The sequence below is a fragment of the Pituophis catenifer genome, unplaced genomic scaffold, assembly GCF_029215685.1.
Source record: "Pituophis catenifer annectens isolate HBS135680 unplaced genomic scaffold, rPitCat1.0.hap2 SCAF_1, whole genome shotgun sequence".
Classification (NCBI taxonomy): domain Eukaryota; kingdom Metazoa; phylum Chordata; class Lepidosauria; order Squamata; family Colubridae; genus Pituophis; species Pituophis catenifer.
In genome coordinates, this window is record NW_027256881.1 from 32673445 (window position 1) to 32693169 (window position 19725).

The window sequence follows — 19725 nt, forward strand, 5'->3', positions numbered from 1 at the left end:
CTGTAAAAGCACTTGTTCGTTCGTGTGAAAAAATTGTTCAATCTTTAATTTTATGGCTCACTGTTATCAAAGAGACCAACTTCATTCTGAGGTGGTATATGTTTTGTCTCAATTGTCACTTTACAAATAGAAACCTAGTGCTGTGAACCATGTTTCGGTATCTGACTCTGATCTTGACTTCTACAATATTGCTCCAGTTGAGCCGGTGGATTGTCAGTTTCAGGACTGCCCATTTTAGGAATCTTTAAACCAGAATTCATTTGAGGCTGATCAGCTACAGGCTTCTTCTCTTTATCTGGAACAATCAATGACAAAGTATGACCCCTAAGCCCCTGGTCTAGCAAGGAGCAGAACAACACTCCTCAGTGAGGCTCGTTCCTAGCCAAAGGGCATGAGTATTTGTAGTTAGCTGTCTACAAAGAGATTTAGATAGTTGCTTTGCTTTCAGTCTTTGTTTGTGATTCTTGTTCCTGCTTCTTGCTCATGACTCTATGACTCTTTGATTGGCTTACTACCTACTTTCGCATTTTGTGACTCTTGCTTAGACTGTAATTGGCACTTTTTACCCAAGCGTGTTCTGTAGGGATTTGAATTACAATCCTGACTACCTAAACTGAAGTAAATACTTCAGTTCTTTAGAACTATGTCAACATGTGCATGCCTGCAACCTTGAAACAGAACCCCTAGATCAATAAGTGCCCCATTATGTTCTTCATTAAATTTGGATTTGAATTCATCTAATTACACCTGAGTACTATAATGATTTCAGAATGCAAGATAGATGTCATCTATACTGCTCAGTCCTCTATACTGTTATGAAACACCTATAGCCTCTGCATATTAGTCCTGCTTACCTTGGCTTTTCTTGGGCTTCAATTTGACGAATTACATCTTCCATCCAAAGCATGAGGTCACGGACCATACTGAAGAAACGGAATTTGTCACCAGTATCCACCAGCCTGACCCTGCGTCCTTCGCAGGCATCTAGCAACGTTTTCCATGCCTCCAAAACCTCATTTTCCCGCTTCTGGATATCATCAGCTTTGTCCCCAGCATAGGCAGACTGAAGGCGGGCAGCATCCTCTTGGAGTTGTCTCACCTGATGTGAAAAAATGGAAGCAAATCAGCCAAAACAATTATGTAGGCAAATATTTAGGATTATTTATACCTCTTTTATCAACATGCTTTGCCCTAATAGATTCATAACTGGGGCTTTATTTATGCTGCAACTACTGAGGACACGGGGAAGCTGGAGAATCTGATAATTAATATCTCCCTTTATTAAAAAAAAAACCAGACTTGAATCTAAACATTAAGTTCTGTTTATATTTTGAAATTACCCAGCCACACTGGCAATATATAAATTAAAACTTGGATGGTATACTGAACTGATGATTTCTACTTTGCGCTCAGTTCCCATTCAGCAAAAATAGGTAAATCTGCTAGATTTAAACAATTTATGGAATTATATGAGTTGAGTCCCTCTGAGCAGTACAGTAATTCAATTTCCTTGACATTGTGCTTTGGGGTTTAAAGGAATGTTTCCACTATACTGTTTAATTACATACAAATAAATACATTCTGGCCCCATTTAGAAATTGACAGAGACAGAACTAAAAGTCTCCCTCTATAAGTTTTGAAATACCATCACTACTGCCACTACTACCAAACCTTGGTCCCCCATGCCGAACATGCACATGTGAATAGGGATCCAATTTTTAACTTCTTAGATATTTTAGGAAAATGTTTGGAGGTAGATATTGGAGTCCTTCTCCCCTCCTATCTATAGCTATTGTCTCTTTTTAAAAATTAAAATCCTCAACCAAAAAGCAGCTTAAAATCATATAGGGCTCTTTTGTAATGTTTGATAATCATAATGGTATGTTAAAGAAAAAAAAAGTTTTTAAAAACTCAAGGAAAGTTCTAGAAAATGTCTAGCCACTTTATGAAAGTTACAATTGACAATCCCCATTGAAGAATTTCATGGAATTTATTTTCTATAGAAGAGTTTTTTTCACCACCCATCAACAAATCAAGTCCTAGCATGAACTAGTTCTAGTTCTAGCATGAACATTTTCCATGTGCCAAAAAAGACAACAAATAGGTAAGTTATAGAGTTTGTTGTCATCAAAATAGGCCTAGACAAATGCATGAATTATGATTCTATCAGTGGCTGCTAGTTTTAATAGCTTTGTATTACCTGCCAAAATGTAAGTAGGATACCTTACATATTAATTGCTGGGAAGCAATGGTAGAAGTGGCCTAATAATCTTCTTATGTTTGTGAGCTTCCCAAATGCATCCATAGACCACTGAGTGATACAAAATATTTGATAATGTGGGTTTTTGCTCTAATTCACCAGGGATCCTCTTATGTACTTTAAGCCGCCCAGAGTCACTTTGGATAGAGAGATGGAAGGCATAGAAGATAAATAGATAAATAAATCTGTAATATAGTAGAAACTAATGTCTCCCCAGTGTGTTTCTTTATTAATATTTTGTAATTCTTATTGTTTCTAATTGCTTGCAAATTTCCCAGTCATTGAAGAGTGGGTAGCCTTAGGAATCAACCAAATAATATATATAAAATAGTAAAACTGAGTCTACCCAAAAGTCCATCAATTCCAAGCGTTTATAAAGGCTGTTGAAATGAATTCCTTCATGTTGCCCCCGAGTTTGAAAACAACTTCTATTTCTAACTATTCCTCTTCAGTAGCTGGTATTTATTTGAATTTTCTAAATGGATCAATTTAAATATTAGGCTGATCAACCTGTCTGCTCTCTGTTACTGATCTCTTGATAATCACTGTTATATGTTTTGGCAGTGAGTTCTCTGATAATAATTATACAAAGAAACTAAGATTACTTATTATTATTATAAGGCCATGAAGTGCAGAAAAACACATGGAGGATGTAAAAATCAAGAGTAGAAAATAATGAAGAGAACTTTGACAAATATGAAAAACCCAAACTCTCCTTTCCTGAATCCAAAGTCATGCAAGCTACAGGATCTTCAGTTTTAAAGGAACACACTAACATGTTTATTTAATATGCATACCTGTGTTCCTAAGGCCTGAATGTCATGTTCAAATGTTGTATGCATCCTTTGCAAAGTTTCTACTGTGTTTTGATCCCGCCCTAGTTCTTCAGGAAGCTTCTTATGTTTGTCCTGTATTCGTCCAAAGATCTCCTTGGCATCATGGTAAAATTTGTGTAGTTCATAAGAGGCTGCAAGGATCTGTGTTCTTGTGTCAATGAGTTCCAAGAGATCAGCCCAGGCCTCATTGAGACCATCTTTCCATTCAGCAATAGTAGCAGCATCAGAATGTCCAGAATTAATGAGTTCATCAGCCATGCGATTGACGGTATCAACACGTTCCTGTCCAATATTTCCAGTGTCTCGGGCAAATTCACGAAATCTCTCTTGCAACATCTGGGAGAAAAAGGATGCTTATGTAAATAAGCCTTGGATCAAAATGATAAACTGGAGGAAGATATAGCATGAACACACAAAACTTACTGCCCAACTAATAATATACTGGATAAAGTTATATTCAAAGGGAAATGGACATCAATAAAGCAAAACTGTTGGCAACGTTAAAGCTTCAAAATGGCTCGGGTCAGATCAGCTGGAACCCTGACAACTGTATCATATGTAATATATATTCTGACTCCTAAATTAATTTCTGTGGCTCAAAAATACCCAACATATTTTTCTGCTTTTCATTACATATGATATTCAAAGCAATTAACAACAATAGAATGCAAGTTGAAATATATAAATTTATCCTACATATTAGTTAACGCATTCTGTTTGCTGTATTGGGCAAGACTGCATCATGCCTAGCTAGTTCCATCTCTGATATTCATCTTGTGGAAAGCAAATATAGTCTTAGATAGGCTTTGGGCATCAGTGCTGGAAAACTGTTTCAATTATCAGAGTGCTTTTAATATTTTTACATTAGCATTTTTATTGCATTTATATTTTGATTACAATTTTGTATATATCAATTTTCCAATCTTGCACATTCCCATACAGTGCGTAAAAGAAAGGAACTAAGAATCCAGGCTACTTACTGTCACATGCTCATAATCTTGTCCCAGTTCGTGAGATCCAGCCACCACTTCCCTTTCCGCTATCCACTGCTCCAAGTCATCCACTTCACGGTTCAGCTGGAATAGCCGGTGTCTCTCGTCCAACTTGCCCCTCCTCTCCTCAGAAAGATCTTTCAGGCCTGCATATAGCTTATCCACTTTCGATTGCCTCATGCTGATACGTTCACTGTGGAGACAAAAGATAAAAAAACAAACTCCATCTAGGCCTAGTTTAAATAAGTCCATATAAATATAGTCAATTATATAGTAACAACCCCCAAACTCTGCTGGATCAGAATTGAGACCAATCTAGTAATAATCTTATAGCCCAAAGCACATATTCCAGTAGAGAGAAGTTCCCTGAAGATGGATACAGCATGAGTCTGAAAGCTTGGAAGAGTAAATCTCTGGTCCCAGTGACCAAACCAGATTCGATCTTGCAAGACCAAACTAACTTAATCCTCTGCTGCCACAGTGACCAACCAAATGCGTAATTTTTCTTTTTTATTTTAGAAGAAATTTGCTTAGCAAAAGGAAAACACCAAAGCCTCTCTTAAAGAGACATATGTTTTGCACTGAGAATTGGGCAACAATTTAATTTAATAATTTAATTAATTAATTAATTAATTAATTAATTTAATAATTTAATTTATTAGTGTTGTTATTGTTATTATTGTTGTTGTTGGTTGCAGTCAGCCAGACGTTTAGACTGGACTTGACATTTTTATCCATCTAGCCAGTCCTTCCTAAGAATCTGGGATAGGGAGATATTGTTTAAATATGTTAAAGGTATTATTGCAGCAGGTTTTACTATTATATATCAAACAATGAGCAATCACAGTTGTAGCTCTTCAACTGTTGTTATTATAATTGTTATTATTATTTCTTCCATTGCTTTTACTTGAGAAATTGAGCCAGTTTTATCTTTGACTGTTTTTGTTAAAAATCAGCTCCTAAGCATTATTACCACTTTTTAATGTTTCTGGCAATTCAGGCTGCAGCTTTGTACAAAAATAAATTATAGTAACAATTGGTATGCATGTATGTATGGATTATGTACTTAATGGAATTTCTAGGCTGCCCCACTTTACCCCTACACCACACCAGCCCTCATTATTCCATCTGGGAGCAGCCAGTTCCAATCTCTGCCTCGGGAACCAAATCAGAACTGTGTGCAATTAATTAACTTATCTCATTAGCTCCAGCACAATGGGGCGACTATACTTTTAAGTTAATTTGTAATACAGCTTTTGGCTGTGGAAAAATAGTCACAAACAACACACAGTCTCATAGCTTCATATTCTGTTTTGCTAAAAGACAAGTATGAGAGAGAATGTTAAAATACATTCCAGATCTAGCAATCTAATCCTATGACTTTTCACATGACCTAGAGGAAGGATATGAACTTGGCTTAGACTGCTTGGATTTCTGCCAGTGCTGAATGCTATTGATAAACAAATGGTCCACATTAATAAAAGGCACCTCACAGCTTGTGACTTTAAAATTTCCAGAGGAAACTAATCAGATTCCATTAGTTAGCTAATTTCTTTCCCAACCAATGAACAAGAATTGGAAGCATATATAGATGGGGAATGTGCCAGAATTCAGACAGTATGAAGAATTACAGAGAAAATTAAAACTATTCTATTTCTCTGCTAGATTTCTCCATTTTTCTCTGGCCCACTTGTCCTATGTGAACACTGACATGTTCTGTTAAATATATATACCCATGAATTATACAGTACACAATTTCTTTTTCTTATTTGACCTTTCTATTATATACTTGGCATTTGATTTTCCAATTTCAATTGCCTTTTTCAGAGGGAGTAATTTTTGAATGCTGAATAATTCTGCAGTTTGAAATTCTGATTAAAAAATTGAAGGTTTTGAAAATCAAATCAGTATTTCCATCCTACACTGCTTGGGAAACTTTAAACATTTACCTGATAGGCCAGTATATAATGTCAAGAAATAATTATTTATTTTTTACATACACACATCTCCAAAAGGAGTTTAGTTGTGGTGCCATTCAATCATAAAATGAAAGTACAATTTTAATAGCATTTAGAAAAAGACCGTAAGTATTGAGCATTTTTTTTCTCTCAGCTATCAACAACAGCAGATGTTCCATCACATGAAGAGAAATGAAGAAAGCCCATTACATCAGTTCTTCTCTCTCTGATATTATGCATATAAAAAAGTAAGCAATAATTTTTAATTACAACACAGTATGATATCTATATTGCACTATTAGAGAAACTGTAGGTTAAGAATCCATGCCTGATTTTTTTTTCTTGCTTTCTTTTCTTTCCCCATTCCATCTCCCATTTATGTCATTTCTCTTTAGAACAAGATTTTTATTTCTTGTTTTTATTGGTCTCTATTCCTGGCAGCCTGTCCTACTGAAGAACGTGATATTTATTTGCATGGAAGAATGAATAATTTTGCCAAAAGGAATGATGTACTGGTAGTTCCTAACATGACTATAATTGAGCCTGAAATTATGATCACAAGTCTTATCAGTTAAACAAGTTATCATGTGATCATGACCGATTTTACGAACTTGCTTGCGGCAGTCAAGTGAAGCACCATGGTTGTTAAGCAAATGTAATATGAAATTAATACTGGTTTCTGGCAAAATGTCATAAATCACAATCACATGACTGTGGAACACTGCAAACAATTGTAAAGGTGGGATGGTTACTGAGCACCCAAAATGAGATCACATGATTGGGAAGGGATGCCACAAGCACTTTGAATCTGTTCTTAAATTAGCCCTGTGGAGGTCTTTTGTAATTTGAATGGACATTAAATTGAGGACTACATCTAGTAATCTGTGCTAACTTGTTCAAAGATGGGAGTAAACAATGAGGGAAATGCAATGCAATGAAGAAACAAACAAAGTTTCCTGGTGTGTCCTAAAACTGCAGCTCAAAATTCCTTGAATACAGTTATCATGGAAAGCCATGGTTTATTTAAAACTGAAAGCACAAGCTTTTTAAGTCCCTTCTGAATCCAAAAGGGAAGGAGCGAGGAAATACTTAAGTGGAATACTTGAACAGAACAGGAAATCTGCAGTTTGTTAGATCTAAATCAGGCTATGAGTAATCATGCTGCTTGTTTTTTTACCCAGAATAATTGTAAGTTTAGAAGAGCTTAGAAACGGAAAGGATGCTAATCTTAATGAACCACTCATCAGATCCAGCACAGCAGTTCTTACAAGGCCTAAGAACAAAAGCAAATTATAAAGGCAGAACGGTAGGAGCCACCTCTCTGGATGATTATCTGCTACCAAAGTTCTGCTGGTCTTGGAAAGTTGGTGGACCGTCTCAGCATAGTCCTCTACAGCTTGTTCCAAAATCTGGTGTTTCTTCAACATAGAAACCGCACTTTGTTCATCCTAAAGTTTCAAGAGAGAACAAATCATGTTTATTAAATGGCAAATTATCCTAATTTGCAAATTTAGCAAAGCCTTTTCCCGACCGTTTGGTAAGAGTGTTGTCCACTATTTGTGTTACTTGCAATGATGTAATTCATGACTTATTTGTCATTTGTGTAATTGTGTCATTATGCAAATTAAGCAAATTATATAATTTGTGGCAATTTTGACATGCATTTTATAATTTGTACAACTTGTATAATAACTTTATTACTCAAATTATGTGAGTCATTATGAATTATATAAAATAAATGTAATTGCCTTCCCCACATTACTTGCACTAGACTTGTCTATTATATGAGGATGATGTCAGGACATCTAGAAATATACTACTAAAGTCTGCTAAATGGAAAATTGTTAACTTAAGGTTAACAGTTCCCAATGCTGTTACTGTTACCTATGGAAAATCAACCTACATCAAAAGTGCTGGATTATAGAGGACAGAGAATACATTCTCTAGTCCTGTTCACATCATTCAGTGTTGTTTAGCTATAAGAAAACTGACTAATTATCTGTTTTGTAAATGACACAAATGACTTAAAAAACAGCTGTAGTACACCACAGCATTTCTAATGAAAGTAAGTTAACTAAATGATCTAACAATAATGATGGTCCCAATATGGCATAGATATGATGGGGCATAAACTACAATCCCAGTGACATGCCACAATAGGGTGTATGTCAGGCCTGTTGCTTTTTCCCCCGTGCTGCTTTTTGATTTCTAGTTCAATGATTTTAAAATATTTTTATTGCTTTAAACTGGGTTATTCAAATCCAAATTACAAGAATCCTATCCCAAGTTTATGAAATCTGAAACAGAATAGGTCAGCTTTTCTAGAAACATATGTGTCCATCAAAAAAGAAATAAACACAGTGAACTGAACTCAAGTCAAAAGTTAGCAAGGTCAGGACTTCTACCTACCTGTCTTTAATTCTATATTTAACATCCATACAGTCTTTAGGAACAAAAGTAAGGTGTTTATACATTATATGCATGATAGTTTTAATATCATGCTGGTTGGGGAATTCTGGGAGCTGAAATCCACACATCTTAAACTTGCTGAGGTGGAAAAACATTGATTTAGCTCAGTGATTGCAGATGAGCTCAGCTTCCTGTATAGCAGGAAGCTGCCTTACCTTGGCCTTCTCTTCTGACATCATGTAGAGCTCCTGTTCACTCATCCAGGCTTCAGCTTCTGCAGCATCAAAATAATATTGTTGGGCTTTGTGGGATTCCTCAAGGCGCTTGTGGCGTTTCTCTGTCTCCTCAATCAGGAGGTTCCACAGCTGCTGCAAATCTGCGAGCCGCTGCTGGATTGCTTCGGCATTAAGGCTGCTGTCTGTAAGGATGTTTTGGCTCCTCTCAAAAATGTCATCAATACGAGGCTGGTGTCCATGGATTTCTTTCTGAAGTGTCTAAAGGGGATGGGGGGAATTTAATACTCATACTAGGAATAGTTTAACAAATGCTTAAAAGAAAAGATAATGAGAAGTCCGTTTCTAGGCCAGCATTCTAACCATTACACAAAGCTGCTCTCATCTTGAGAACAAGAGATTGGATAAAGAGTAATTCATTGGATTAGTCAACATATATTTATGATTTAAACAAGTAATGCCCAAAGCACCTACATCTGATATCCATGTCAGAAGATTTTGTTGCAGAAAATCATGATGTGTGCAAAATGGGAGACTCAATCAGACATAAGAAATAAACCAGCTCACTGTGGTAAGTGGAGTAGATTCAAATAACTGTGCCATTTATTATCTCTGCAGTGGTCATAAAATAGTCTTAAGTTTCTATCACAGAAACTAAGATAGATTAGTTTTTATCAGTTGCATATAAAATCTAGGAGCCCCTTAAACTTACACAGATGATTAGAATACCATTGTGTGAATGACGCTTTTCATTCATCAAAAAGTTAATGTAAAAAGTATGCCAGTGGAAAACAGGGGGGGGGGAGGAGCATTTATCCACAAACTTCATCCAATATATTCGTTAAGGAAAGAATCTAAATTTTGAATATTTTGCCTATCTGAAGGTTGCTAACAGGCTCTAGTCTCTTACCTGATTTTTCTTAATTAACAACTGAACAGTCTGAAGATTGTGTCCATGATCTGTGGATGTGGCAATAGGCATCCTCTCTCCAACCCACAACTAGAGAGATAAAATATACTGATCAATATGGAATACAGACATGGGAAGGACGTATAACAAGAATTGAGAGATTGGATAATAGCATTGTGTGCTATCCAGAAAATTCATAAAATAAGTCAAGCTGTAACTGAGAATAACTTTTAAACTCACAATTTCATCCTCCACATCCCGGTTGAACTGATGAATCTCCTTAGAGGCCAGTAGGTGAGCCTTCCTTTCATTCAAGGGCTCCAGCAATTCCGTGAATTTCTTCTCCACCGTGTAGCGTTTACCATCAACTTCATCAGTACTCTTGCCTTCCTGACTCAATGCCTGGGCTTGACTCTGCAGCTCCTCAACCTCTTTCTTACGGACATCCATTTGATTCTCAAGCATCTATAATGCAAATGAAAATGTAGATATTCATCCATTGCTAAAGTGGTATTATCGTCTAAGGAACATTAGCGAGACCACAAAACAAAAAGGTTCAGCCACTAATTTCTATTTATTTTTATATTATCCAATGAGATTAAAGCTCACTTCTATTTGGGTCATTTCAATGGTTTCTAAACAGCTTCCTTTTTTATATAAGGAATATATACAGTCCGTTTTTCCATTGCTGTGCAATCTCAAATTTTAGTCTCTCAAAGTTGTATTATTGGAAGGATTTGTCTTTCCCAATGTTGTGTTACATTGGTTCTTGCTACTGTCAGTCATCTCTTAATAAATTGTGGTGCTTTTCATTTATATCCTTTGGGGTCCTGCCCAATACAAATATTTGCAGTTTAAATTCAAATTTTATTTTCAGAATTTTCTGGATGTCCTGTGTAATTCTTTCCAGTACTTTTTAGACTTTTTGCAAAGGTTCAACCTTCTGTGACATAGTTTTCTGTGATTTATAGCAATGTATGAGAGGAGAAATTCATCAATAACTTGGATATTCATTCTGTCAAGCTCTTTTAGTCAAATCATTCAAAATACAATTTTGCAAACAAAAAGAAAAGACTGCACAAGTTTATCAAGGTTAAATATGTACTAGTGCCTATTTCAACTCTTGTTCTGAAAATCAACTTCAATTAACACCTTACATATTTGACAGACAAATCTCTAGAATATGGAGGAAACCTATAGCAATGAATCAGCCAAGGACAACAGTGCTATTTCTGTCCTCATCAAATGGATATGGTGTACCAAAGATATTTTATAGACTTTTAGAGACTGTCATGAACTGTTGAAAAATGAGCCCTCAGATATTTTTTTCTCCTTGCTTTAGATGGCAGGTGAAGAGATTTGTATTCAGATTACATCTGGGAAACAAAGATTGCTAAATGCTATGGATCTGCAAACATAAATAATAGTTGGGAACAGGTTTGGGTATGTATGTACATCTGGCTGCAACTGCAGAGGGCAGCCCAACAAACTCTGGGAAAAAACACAGCTGCTTTAAATTGCCAGATGCATTTGTTCCTTGAATGTTATGAAGCATTTCTGAATTCAAAGCATTGCACTGCCCCACTAATTACCACTCAGCTTAGTGATATATTTCACGTGATACATTTGTTTTTCTTAACAGAAGTATCCCAAATACCTAAAAATGATATAATAATGGAACACTGTAGTCAGCTTGAATTCTATCCAACTGGAAAGGTATTCAGATAATTTTTTATCATTAAAAATAAACTCATATATATTTCACCATTTCCCCCCCTCTTTCTGTCCATTACCAAAGTGGCAAAGCTTACTATTCCAATGGCTTTACCTGTTGTTTTTTCAGCAAAATGTTAACACTTGTGAGGTCTTTGCCATAATCATCTGATTGTATCTGGCTCTCCAGGCCATTCAGCCATTTATCTAAGTCAGCACAGCTTTGGGTGAACAGCTCAGCCTTATTGGCATCAAAAAGCCGCTGAGCTTTTGTTTGGGTGGTGCTTTCCAGTTCTTGCCACATTTGGTGTAGGCTTGTCAACTTCTCTTTCACAATTGCTTCCGTTTCAGGCTTTTCGGCAATCAGCTGCATCCCTTCCTAAAATTAAACAAAATGATCAACCAAGAACAGTTAACTCAGTTTGCCGTAACCTGGTAATTCCACATGCGTAAGACTAATTCACATGATAATATGCTAGCATGTTCCTGAAGGGACATGACAAATAAACCCAAATGCCTTTCCCAGAGCACCATTCCTGTGCCCCATACCTTTTGGATTTTGTCAAGCCACTCTTTGTTGGAGCCAAGCTCAGCCATGAAAGCTTGGTGTTTCAGCCACTTGCTGTGAAGGTTCCGTGCTTCATCATAAGACATATCTTGTGCTGTAAGCATTTTCTCGTTAATCCAGAGAGATAGCTGAAAAATTATGGAAATGTTTAACTTTAGAGTGTGTCTGCAGTCATAAAAAAAGTTTCTGACAATTTCAATCAGCTGACTAAGTCCAGATGTTGGTACTCGCATAATGGAAATACTGGTCTCCAATAGGATCTTTTCTAAACTAGCTCCAGGACTACAGGACATTATTCTGAGGAAAGCTTGTATGTCTCATTTCTTATTATAAACAGATAAACTCCTACTACTCTGAAATGTCTCTAAGGGTTGACTGTATCCCATCATGCTTTTCTTAACTATTTTAATAGCTTTGTAATGATTATATTTTAGGGGTTTTTTTATACTGATCATAATAAAAACTGTAAACTATTTTGAAAATTGAAATTATACCATATGCTTTGCAAAAGAAATAATTCTGTAAAATCCCTTAAATCATAAAATTCTTAATTCTAGGACTGGAAGGTAAGGAAGAAAGCAAAAGACATTGGTTTTGAAAATTTCCAAAGTTACGATATTTAAAGTACCAGTTCAACATTAACTTACAGAGATCTATATTTTCAAACACCAATGTGGTCTTGGTTTCAACAGGAAAGCAGAACTGCTTGCTGCTTTCTCCTGCCAAAATTTCTCCCTCAGGCCATTTCACTTATGTATACCTTTATTTCATAACTCATGAAAAATAGTAAGGGGAAGATTTCCAAAAGGCAAGATGGAAATGGGAGTGAATTTAGGTCTCCCATTTGTTACTTCTCAGCATGAAGTTACCCTCAGCTACTTTGCAGCTGGCTGGACTCTCTCATATCCAAAGCTGTGCTGGTGCCACAATGTCTAGCTTAGCCTAAAAGCACATTTATAAGATTGAAATACAGTCACACATGGATAAAAAAAAGTCACAGACAGTGTCAGCAACAGAAAAATCCTTGAAGGCCCTATGCAAATTATTCAGAAATAATTCTGGTGGAACAATGTAGCTCAGTGACAGAGTACACCCTTTTATATCAAAAATCACAATCTAAAGTCCTGATATACAGTATGTGTACGTGCACGTGCTTACACACACAGAGTTTAAAAGACCTTATGTCAACCTGACTAGAAAAAAAACTTTTGCAGAAAACTTTGTTATGCAGAATTGTGGGGAGGATTGTAATGAGAATGGAACTCTTGCTTATTCAATGGTTGGACAAAAGAGTATGACATAAAGCCCTTCCTACTGAAATTCCCACCATTAATAACCTGCTTTTCATATGGACATCATTGTCAGAAGAGACAACATTGGATGGAGTATAGTGGCCTGTGCAAATTCAATTGTCAACACAGTGCCCTTATGCTAGCTGGACTTTAGAATGTTAACACTGGCACAGCTTTTTTCTCTGCCTGAGACTATAATCAAAGGCTTCATCTAATAACACTATGGGAGTGGAATTCTGTAAATTCCATACAACAGGAAGTTGCCTTGCCTTCTCCTTCTCTCTGAATTCTCTAAACTTCTGGAACAAATTTGGGAGTATGTGTAAAGGAGACCTATCACTTCTCTTCTACAGGCAAACAAAGAGGATTAGTTCAACCTCATGTTATTAACAAGAGACTTCTCCCAAGTAACTATATCCAAATCTTGCTAACTCTTTTTCTGTAAGGTTAAGAAAATGTAGTACATTTTGAAGCTGCACATTCTGCATTTTTTCAGCCAACCACCCCCAAGAGGAAAGTATGTCAACAGATCTGATTCATAGCTTGCAACAAACCTCTCCCACATATAAAGTCTTATCCAAGCAAAGGGAGTGGAGCAGAATGGGACAGCTAGGCCAGCCACCCTCTATTTTTGGTTGACAAAGACCATTTTTCATTCATTCATGAACATTTCCAAAGGTCACTTCATAAAAGGCTCGTTAAAGATCGAAATAAAAGGAAAATCTGCAATTGCGGGAATTAGAAGAATCTGCCTTTCAGAGGGAGATAACAAAGAGGTCGTTCATGGCTTTGGGAAGGGTTCTTTTTGAGCCTTCAACTGGACAATAGCTGGTCTGCTCGCAAAGCAGCACCAAGTTCACTTTGAAGCTATATTATCCTGACTTACAGAAAGAGATGTTCTCAGGCTCCAGGAGTGGCAAAACATAGGATGAGATGTGGGGGGAAGAAGTGTCAATTCTATTTATGAGCAAAACTTTTGTAGCAAAGGAAGAGCCAGGAAGGTAGACAGAATGGTTCCTGCTATAGGCTAGTCATATTATGAGAAGCTAGGCTTTGCTGTGCTTGGTGCAAGAGTTGTTTGCTTCAACCTCACACAGACAATCAACACACAGAGATATGAAGCATTTCTTTTATGTCCATCCCTTGTGACTATTAAGTTCCATTTTTATCAATAGTTCTTGATCATGAATAATACTCTTGAGCTTTGATTAGCATGCTCTCTGCCTCAGGTCCTTGGTTCTCAGAAGCTGGACTCTACAGATTTCATTTAACTCATTTATCTCTCTAACATCTAAGCTGAATAAGAGTGCACAAAATTCCCTTAAATCTTATCAAGCCACAAGTCCAGCAGTCCAGAACTATTTATCTTGACTTGTAGCAGCTCTCCAATGTCCCCAAAAAATTATAAGAGTTTTTCTTATAAGAGATTAATGTGTGGAGAGAATGGGTTCTCTTTTAGAGGGCTGCCTTCTTTTAATTTTCATTATTATTTCTCTCCAGGAAAAATATGATGGTTGTATCTGACTGCAAAATGTATGTAATTGTTAAGCAATGGAGACAAGAAGAATCTAGGAACTTATGATTATGCACTTTAGTTTAAGTGATGTATGTACGTATGTATGTATGTATGTATGTATGTATGTATGTATGTATGTATGTATATATCAATCTTCAAACTTTTAACCACCCATTTCCCTTCACAGAGGGACTCTAGAGGAAGGAAAACAATGTTGTTACATTAGAACAGACCTTTATAGAAGGCTTTTGGTTTTTTAAATAAAATGGTACCCTGTTGCTGGTTTAGCAAAACAAAAACAGGAATAATGAAAGCTATTAAGGACTGTCTGCCATTAGAGGTTAATCAATTGGTCTAGAGGTGATAGTTATCATCTGTTATTAATTAATGTATAGGACCTAAAAGACAAACTGAGACCCACACAAATAGAAGTACCTTCTGTTGAAGGGGAACGGAGGAATTATTTTCTCAATGGGTTAAGAAAACATACCTCTTGGCAATCTTGAAGAAACTTTTGAAGATCTCGGTTGTCTTTTAATCTCATCAGAAGTTCACTGGCCACTTCACGATTCTTTTTATGTCTGTATAAAAACAAAGAAGACATTTTTCAGTGCTGGAACTTTAAGCAAATTGAACACAGTCAGAATAGAAACAGCATTTTTTGTTATTTTCTAATGTTTAGATGCTAGACTTTTTCTAAACAAGCACAAAAACCCTTGAAATAAGGGACACAATGGCAAGCCTTAAAATTTCCCTACACACAAAAGAGTAACATGAAACACGTTCACAACCATTTGTACAATCATGATGATGCTGGGCATTTAAACAGAGAATGCTGCTCATTTAAAGAGAATGCTGACTGAATTATATAAAAATATATTAAGTATTTGTTTTTCTTTCTTTTTCGTAGGTTTTATGTGTATGTCTCTTTAGCCAGGTTCTACAATTCACTAGTTTCTGGGCTCTTTTTTTTTCTTTTTCTGGCAGCCAGCAGACCCTTTGCTGCCCATTGGGAGACTAAGATAGATCTATTTCAGCCTTATAAGGCCTCATCAGTTAGCCAAACCCTCATCTCATGTATCCTCCCTGTAAAGGTACAATATTTGTTTTTCTTTCTTTTTTGTAGGTTTTATGTGTATGTCTCTTTAGTATATTGTACCTTTACAGGGAGGATACATGAGATGAGGGTGTGGCTAACTGATGAGGCCTTATAAGGCCAAAATAGATCTATCTTAGTCTCCCAATGGGCAGCAAAGGGTCTGCTGGCTGCCAGAAAAAGAAAAAAAAAAAGAGCCCAGAAACTAGTGAATTGTGATTTCACTGAACTAGGGCTGCATAATATCTTGGTTTACGTAGGTAGGACCTGGCTAAAGAGACATACATATATTAAGTAGTTTCATTTCAAGCATATAGCTATGTACATTTTGTTTGAGAATAAACTCAGTTTTAGCAACTAAAGAGAAGAAAATTAGGAAATATGAATAACTTATGAATATTTATGAAAAATAAACTGCCCATCTAAGATGAGTGGCTTAAAAATATGAAATCTAAACAAACAAACAAATAAATGTATGAATTAATTCAGATATACTGTTGGATCGCAGTTCCCATTATGGGGCTAATCTCACCCAATGGGCCAGTGCCACAGCAGAAAAGGTTTGCCTTCTGGTTCTGTCAGATGGAACTCCTTAGCTGATGGGACCTATAACATGCGTCTACCGCTGGACTTGATGGGATGGAGAGAGATGGTGTTTCAGATAATCTGACCTCATGCCATATAGGGCTTTAAAGGTAAAATCCAGCATCTTGAATTGGATCCAGAATCAAAATGGTGCAAACTGTGCAGCATATGGAGCAGAAGTGTAACCTGTCTCCTTCTAAGGGCACACATAAATTATCCATGCCGCTACATTTTGCACCAGGTGAAGCTACCAGACACCTGTCAAGGACAGGCTATGTGGAGTATGTTACAGTGGCACATTCGAGCTGACCAGAAGAGGTGGACAGTTCAAGAAACCCTGATGAACTACATGTGAATTAGTTTGAAAAATTAATTTTGTATTACACAATTTCTAAAGCATGAGTTTGAATGCACAGGAATACAGATGTTTTACAGAAATTTTATAAAAGTTAAATGTTTTTTCTGTCTTCACTGGCTTCATAATATTTATTTCATAACAAATTAATATTATGAATATTAATCATTTTTAATTTAGATCTTCCTCCCCCTCCCCATCTCCCCCATACATATCAAACAGGCAAGGAGAGGGTGGCTCACTTAAAATCATCTTTTGAATTCAAAAACACTGGGGGGGGGGGATTGAACCAGGCACATTATGTGTTTTAGCTGATTATTGTAGCAAGTGTATAACATTAGCATATAACATCAGCTAGGAAAGAAAAAAATATCTTGCCAAAGACTCTTAATGAGGAAGAACCAACTGAAAAGCTATCCAATCTGGATGGCAAAATTCCATTAGGGGTCAGCAAACAAAGAAAACTACTGCTTTCTAGTGATTATCCAGATTTTTGCAGTGCAAATAATGGTATGGTTAGTTTTATGATGTTCCCTGAATATAGGAGAATGAAAGAAATATTTAAAATAAAATTCCCATAGTAGCCTTTGTTCTTTAAAAATAAAATATTTTTGTGGTGGTAGCTCTTAATAGCTCAAAACTCATACAGAATGTCAATTTAAAATGATACTGGTTACAGATAATAGCATTTTTATTTCCTGTAAAAATTAGTAACAGAAACTGGACCAATTTTTTTTTTTCACTCAGCAATAAGAATTTCTTTGTCACTATAAAGGGCAAAACTTGTCCACTTTTCCCCAAAAAACTGCATGAAAATTAAAATGCTTTGGCAAAATGTTCTGTTAATAATTCAACTGCATATTACGAATTTTTCTCACGCAAGGCATAGTTCCTCAAGAGCTCTTTAATAAGCCTTGACTTTGAGTCAGTATTCTATAAACCAACTCTTACCAAATCAAGCTGGTGGTTTTCATAATCCTTAATTAAAGTAACAGGCTTAAGATAACTTTGCAAGTGATTGTAGCTATATATTCAAGAAAAAGGAAGTTGTGGTATGTACTTTTAAGGGTTCCCTAATTACAAGCAAATTTTGTTTTTGAAAGAGATGATTGCAGAATTAAACAAAAACAATTCAGATTGCTGAACATTAAAACAAATAACGAAGGCATCAAATATCAGTGATTCTTTAAGGGTATACTGGATTTAGACTTAAAAGAAAATGAGAAACAGCAACTCAGTTTTTAAAAGGTTTGATTATTATATCTTGGTTCAATAAACTGAAGTATGAACAAAATTTTTAAAGCCGTAAACACAATCTCTTCATGGTGAACAAGAAAATAAAGCAGAACATCTTCACTATGTTTTCTCTATCATGCAAAGTGGGAAACTACTACTAAGTTCCTTAACTGTGCTACAAAAATGATGTCTTTTCTATGTCACCCTTTGCTTGTCTGGATTTAGTCATTAGGTTCTATTACTATGTGCAAATTATGGAAACTATAACTATGTAGCAACCCAAGATTCAAAAAAGTGTGGATCCAGGCTACAGTTAATACCTTTAAAACATCTAAGATTAAATGGGGGTTGGTCTTAATGTTCCATTTTCCCCCTAAAACTCTATACATTCACACATACATACATATCCATACATACACATAGACACATACTGTTTTTAGTAATAGCTATTCTTAAATAGCTGAAAGTTTCTAACTGGAGATACAACTGAACCTGGGATTGTCTATATTTAAACTATGTCCTATTTTTACCCAGCTATAAGCATTGACAGTTAGCTAAAACCTAGAAAAGCACATTGCCTCAGCCAAAGTGCCAGTACAAAATCTTCAATCTGATGTGCCACTCACTCAGCAGAGTTAACAGTTAGTGAAGTGGCTGGGTGAGTATACATGTAAGTTATAGCTGGCACTTAAGTCTAGACAGACTTGGCAAGGAAGTTGATACCAGAAATGTGTTAGGTACCTTTACAAGCTGGTGCTGATAGAGGATGTCATCACTTTCCTTTATTATTAACAACCTTAAAGCCATATATGAGCTGGGAAGGTCTACTGAACTTGGAATAGTGTGACAGCCCCTCTATAGCTACTCTTCTGGAAGTCCATGCAAAGAATTTTTACAGCCCTGGCACTGGAGAAGAGATGATGCCATCATCCTAGTGCCTAAATCCCACTACTGAAGTCTATCCTGGATCCCCCTTTCAACTTATTGTTCTAACTTGATGCTTGCTTCTAATGTAGAACATTATTCTACATCATTGAGGGCAAATAGAAATGTAATTTTGTTGTGGTACTACAGCCTGGTAAGCCCAACATAGGAAACCAAAAAAAGAAATACCAGCCAGTAAAGTACTAAAGTTAGAGCCAACCTAGACTGGCATAACTTAAAGTCAAAGTAAATTTACAGGAGATCCATGTTCAATACAGAGCAAGAACAATACATTCCGACATTCAACTGACTTTGTTCTGAATACTGGTCAAGTCATAAGAAATGTCAGAAAACAACTTTGACATGTGAACATTCTCACTTGGAACAATGGGCATTTTATGCTCTAATGCCACCTTCCCTAACCTCAACAGGTGTGTTAGACAAGTAGTTAGGAACCATCAACCAGGATATTCAGCTCTCAGAAATCCCAGCTACACATCACTTCTACTCTGGTAGCTTCATAGTACAATTTATAAACCTGGGCAATTTATGGAAAATGCTTAGATGGATAGAGTAGACCTGGTACATTAATTCTCACGGCCCTCATAGCATGATTCTAGTGATATGAGGGATCATAGTGCTTGAACTGAATTGCTGTTTTTTTCCTTGTCTATTATTTATTAAAAATATTTGTATGACTCTAGTAGTTTGCAATAGTCCTACATTAAAACATCCATATAATCACTCTCATCTTAAAACATTAAATAATTTTCCTTGCTGTCCTCAATTAACATCTTACTCAATGAATATTCTGCTAGAGCATCCACATGCCAAATTTATTT

At 36.1% G+C, this 19725-nt stretch overlaps 1 protein-coding gene across 1 annotated transcript in view; it reads right to left on the reverse strand.

Moving 5' to 3' along the window:
• The window catches only part of SPTBN1 (spectrin beta, non-erythrocytic 1), a 171856-nt gene that overhangs the window by 21857 nt on the left and 130274 nt on the right, over window positions 1-19725 (reverse strand). The window contains exons 18-27 of the mRNA XM_070932247.1: window positions 15178-15268; window positions 11861-12007; window positions 11427-11690; window positions 9839-10063; window positions 9599-9688; window positions 8671-8949; window positions 7364-7494; window positions 4077-4281; window positions 3058-3432; window positions 855-1099 (exon numbers count right to left, since the gene is read on the reverse strand). Coding sequence (XP_070788348.1) covers window positions 855-1099; window positions 3058-3432; window positions 4077-4281; window positions 7364-7494; window positions 8671-8949; window positions 9599-9688; window positions 9839-10063; window positions 11427-11690; window positions 11861-12007; window positions 15178-15268 — 2052 coding nt within the window. The remainder of the gene's footprint in view (window positions 1-854; window positions 1100-3057; window positions 3433-4076; window positions 4282-7363; window positions 7495-8670; window positions 8950-9598; window positions 9689-9838; window positions 10064-11426; window positions 11691-11860; window positions 12008-15177; window positions 15269-19725) is intronic.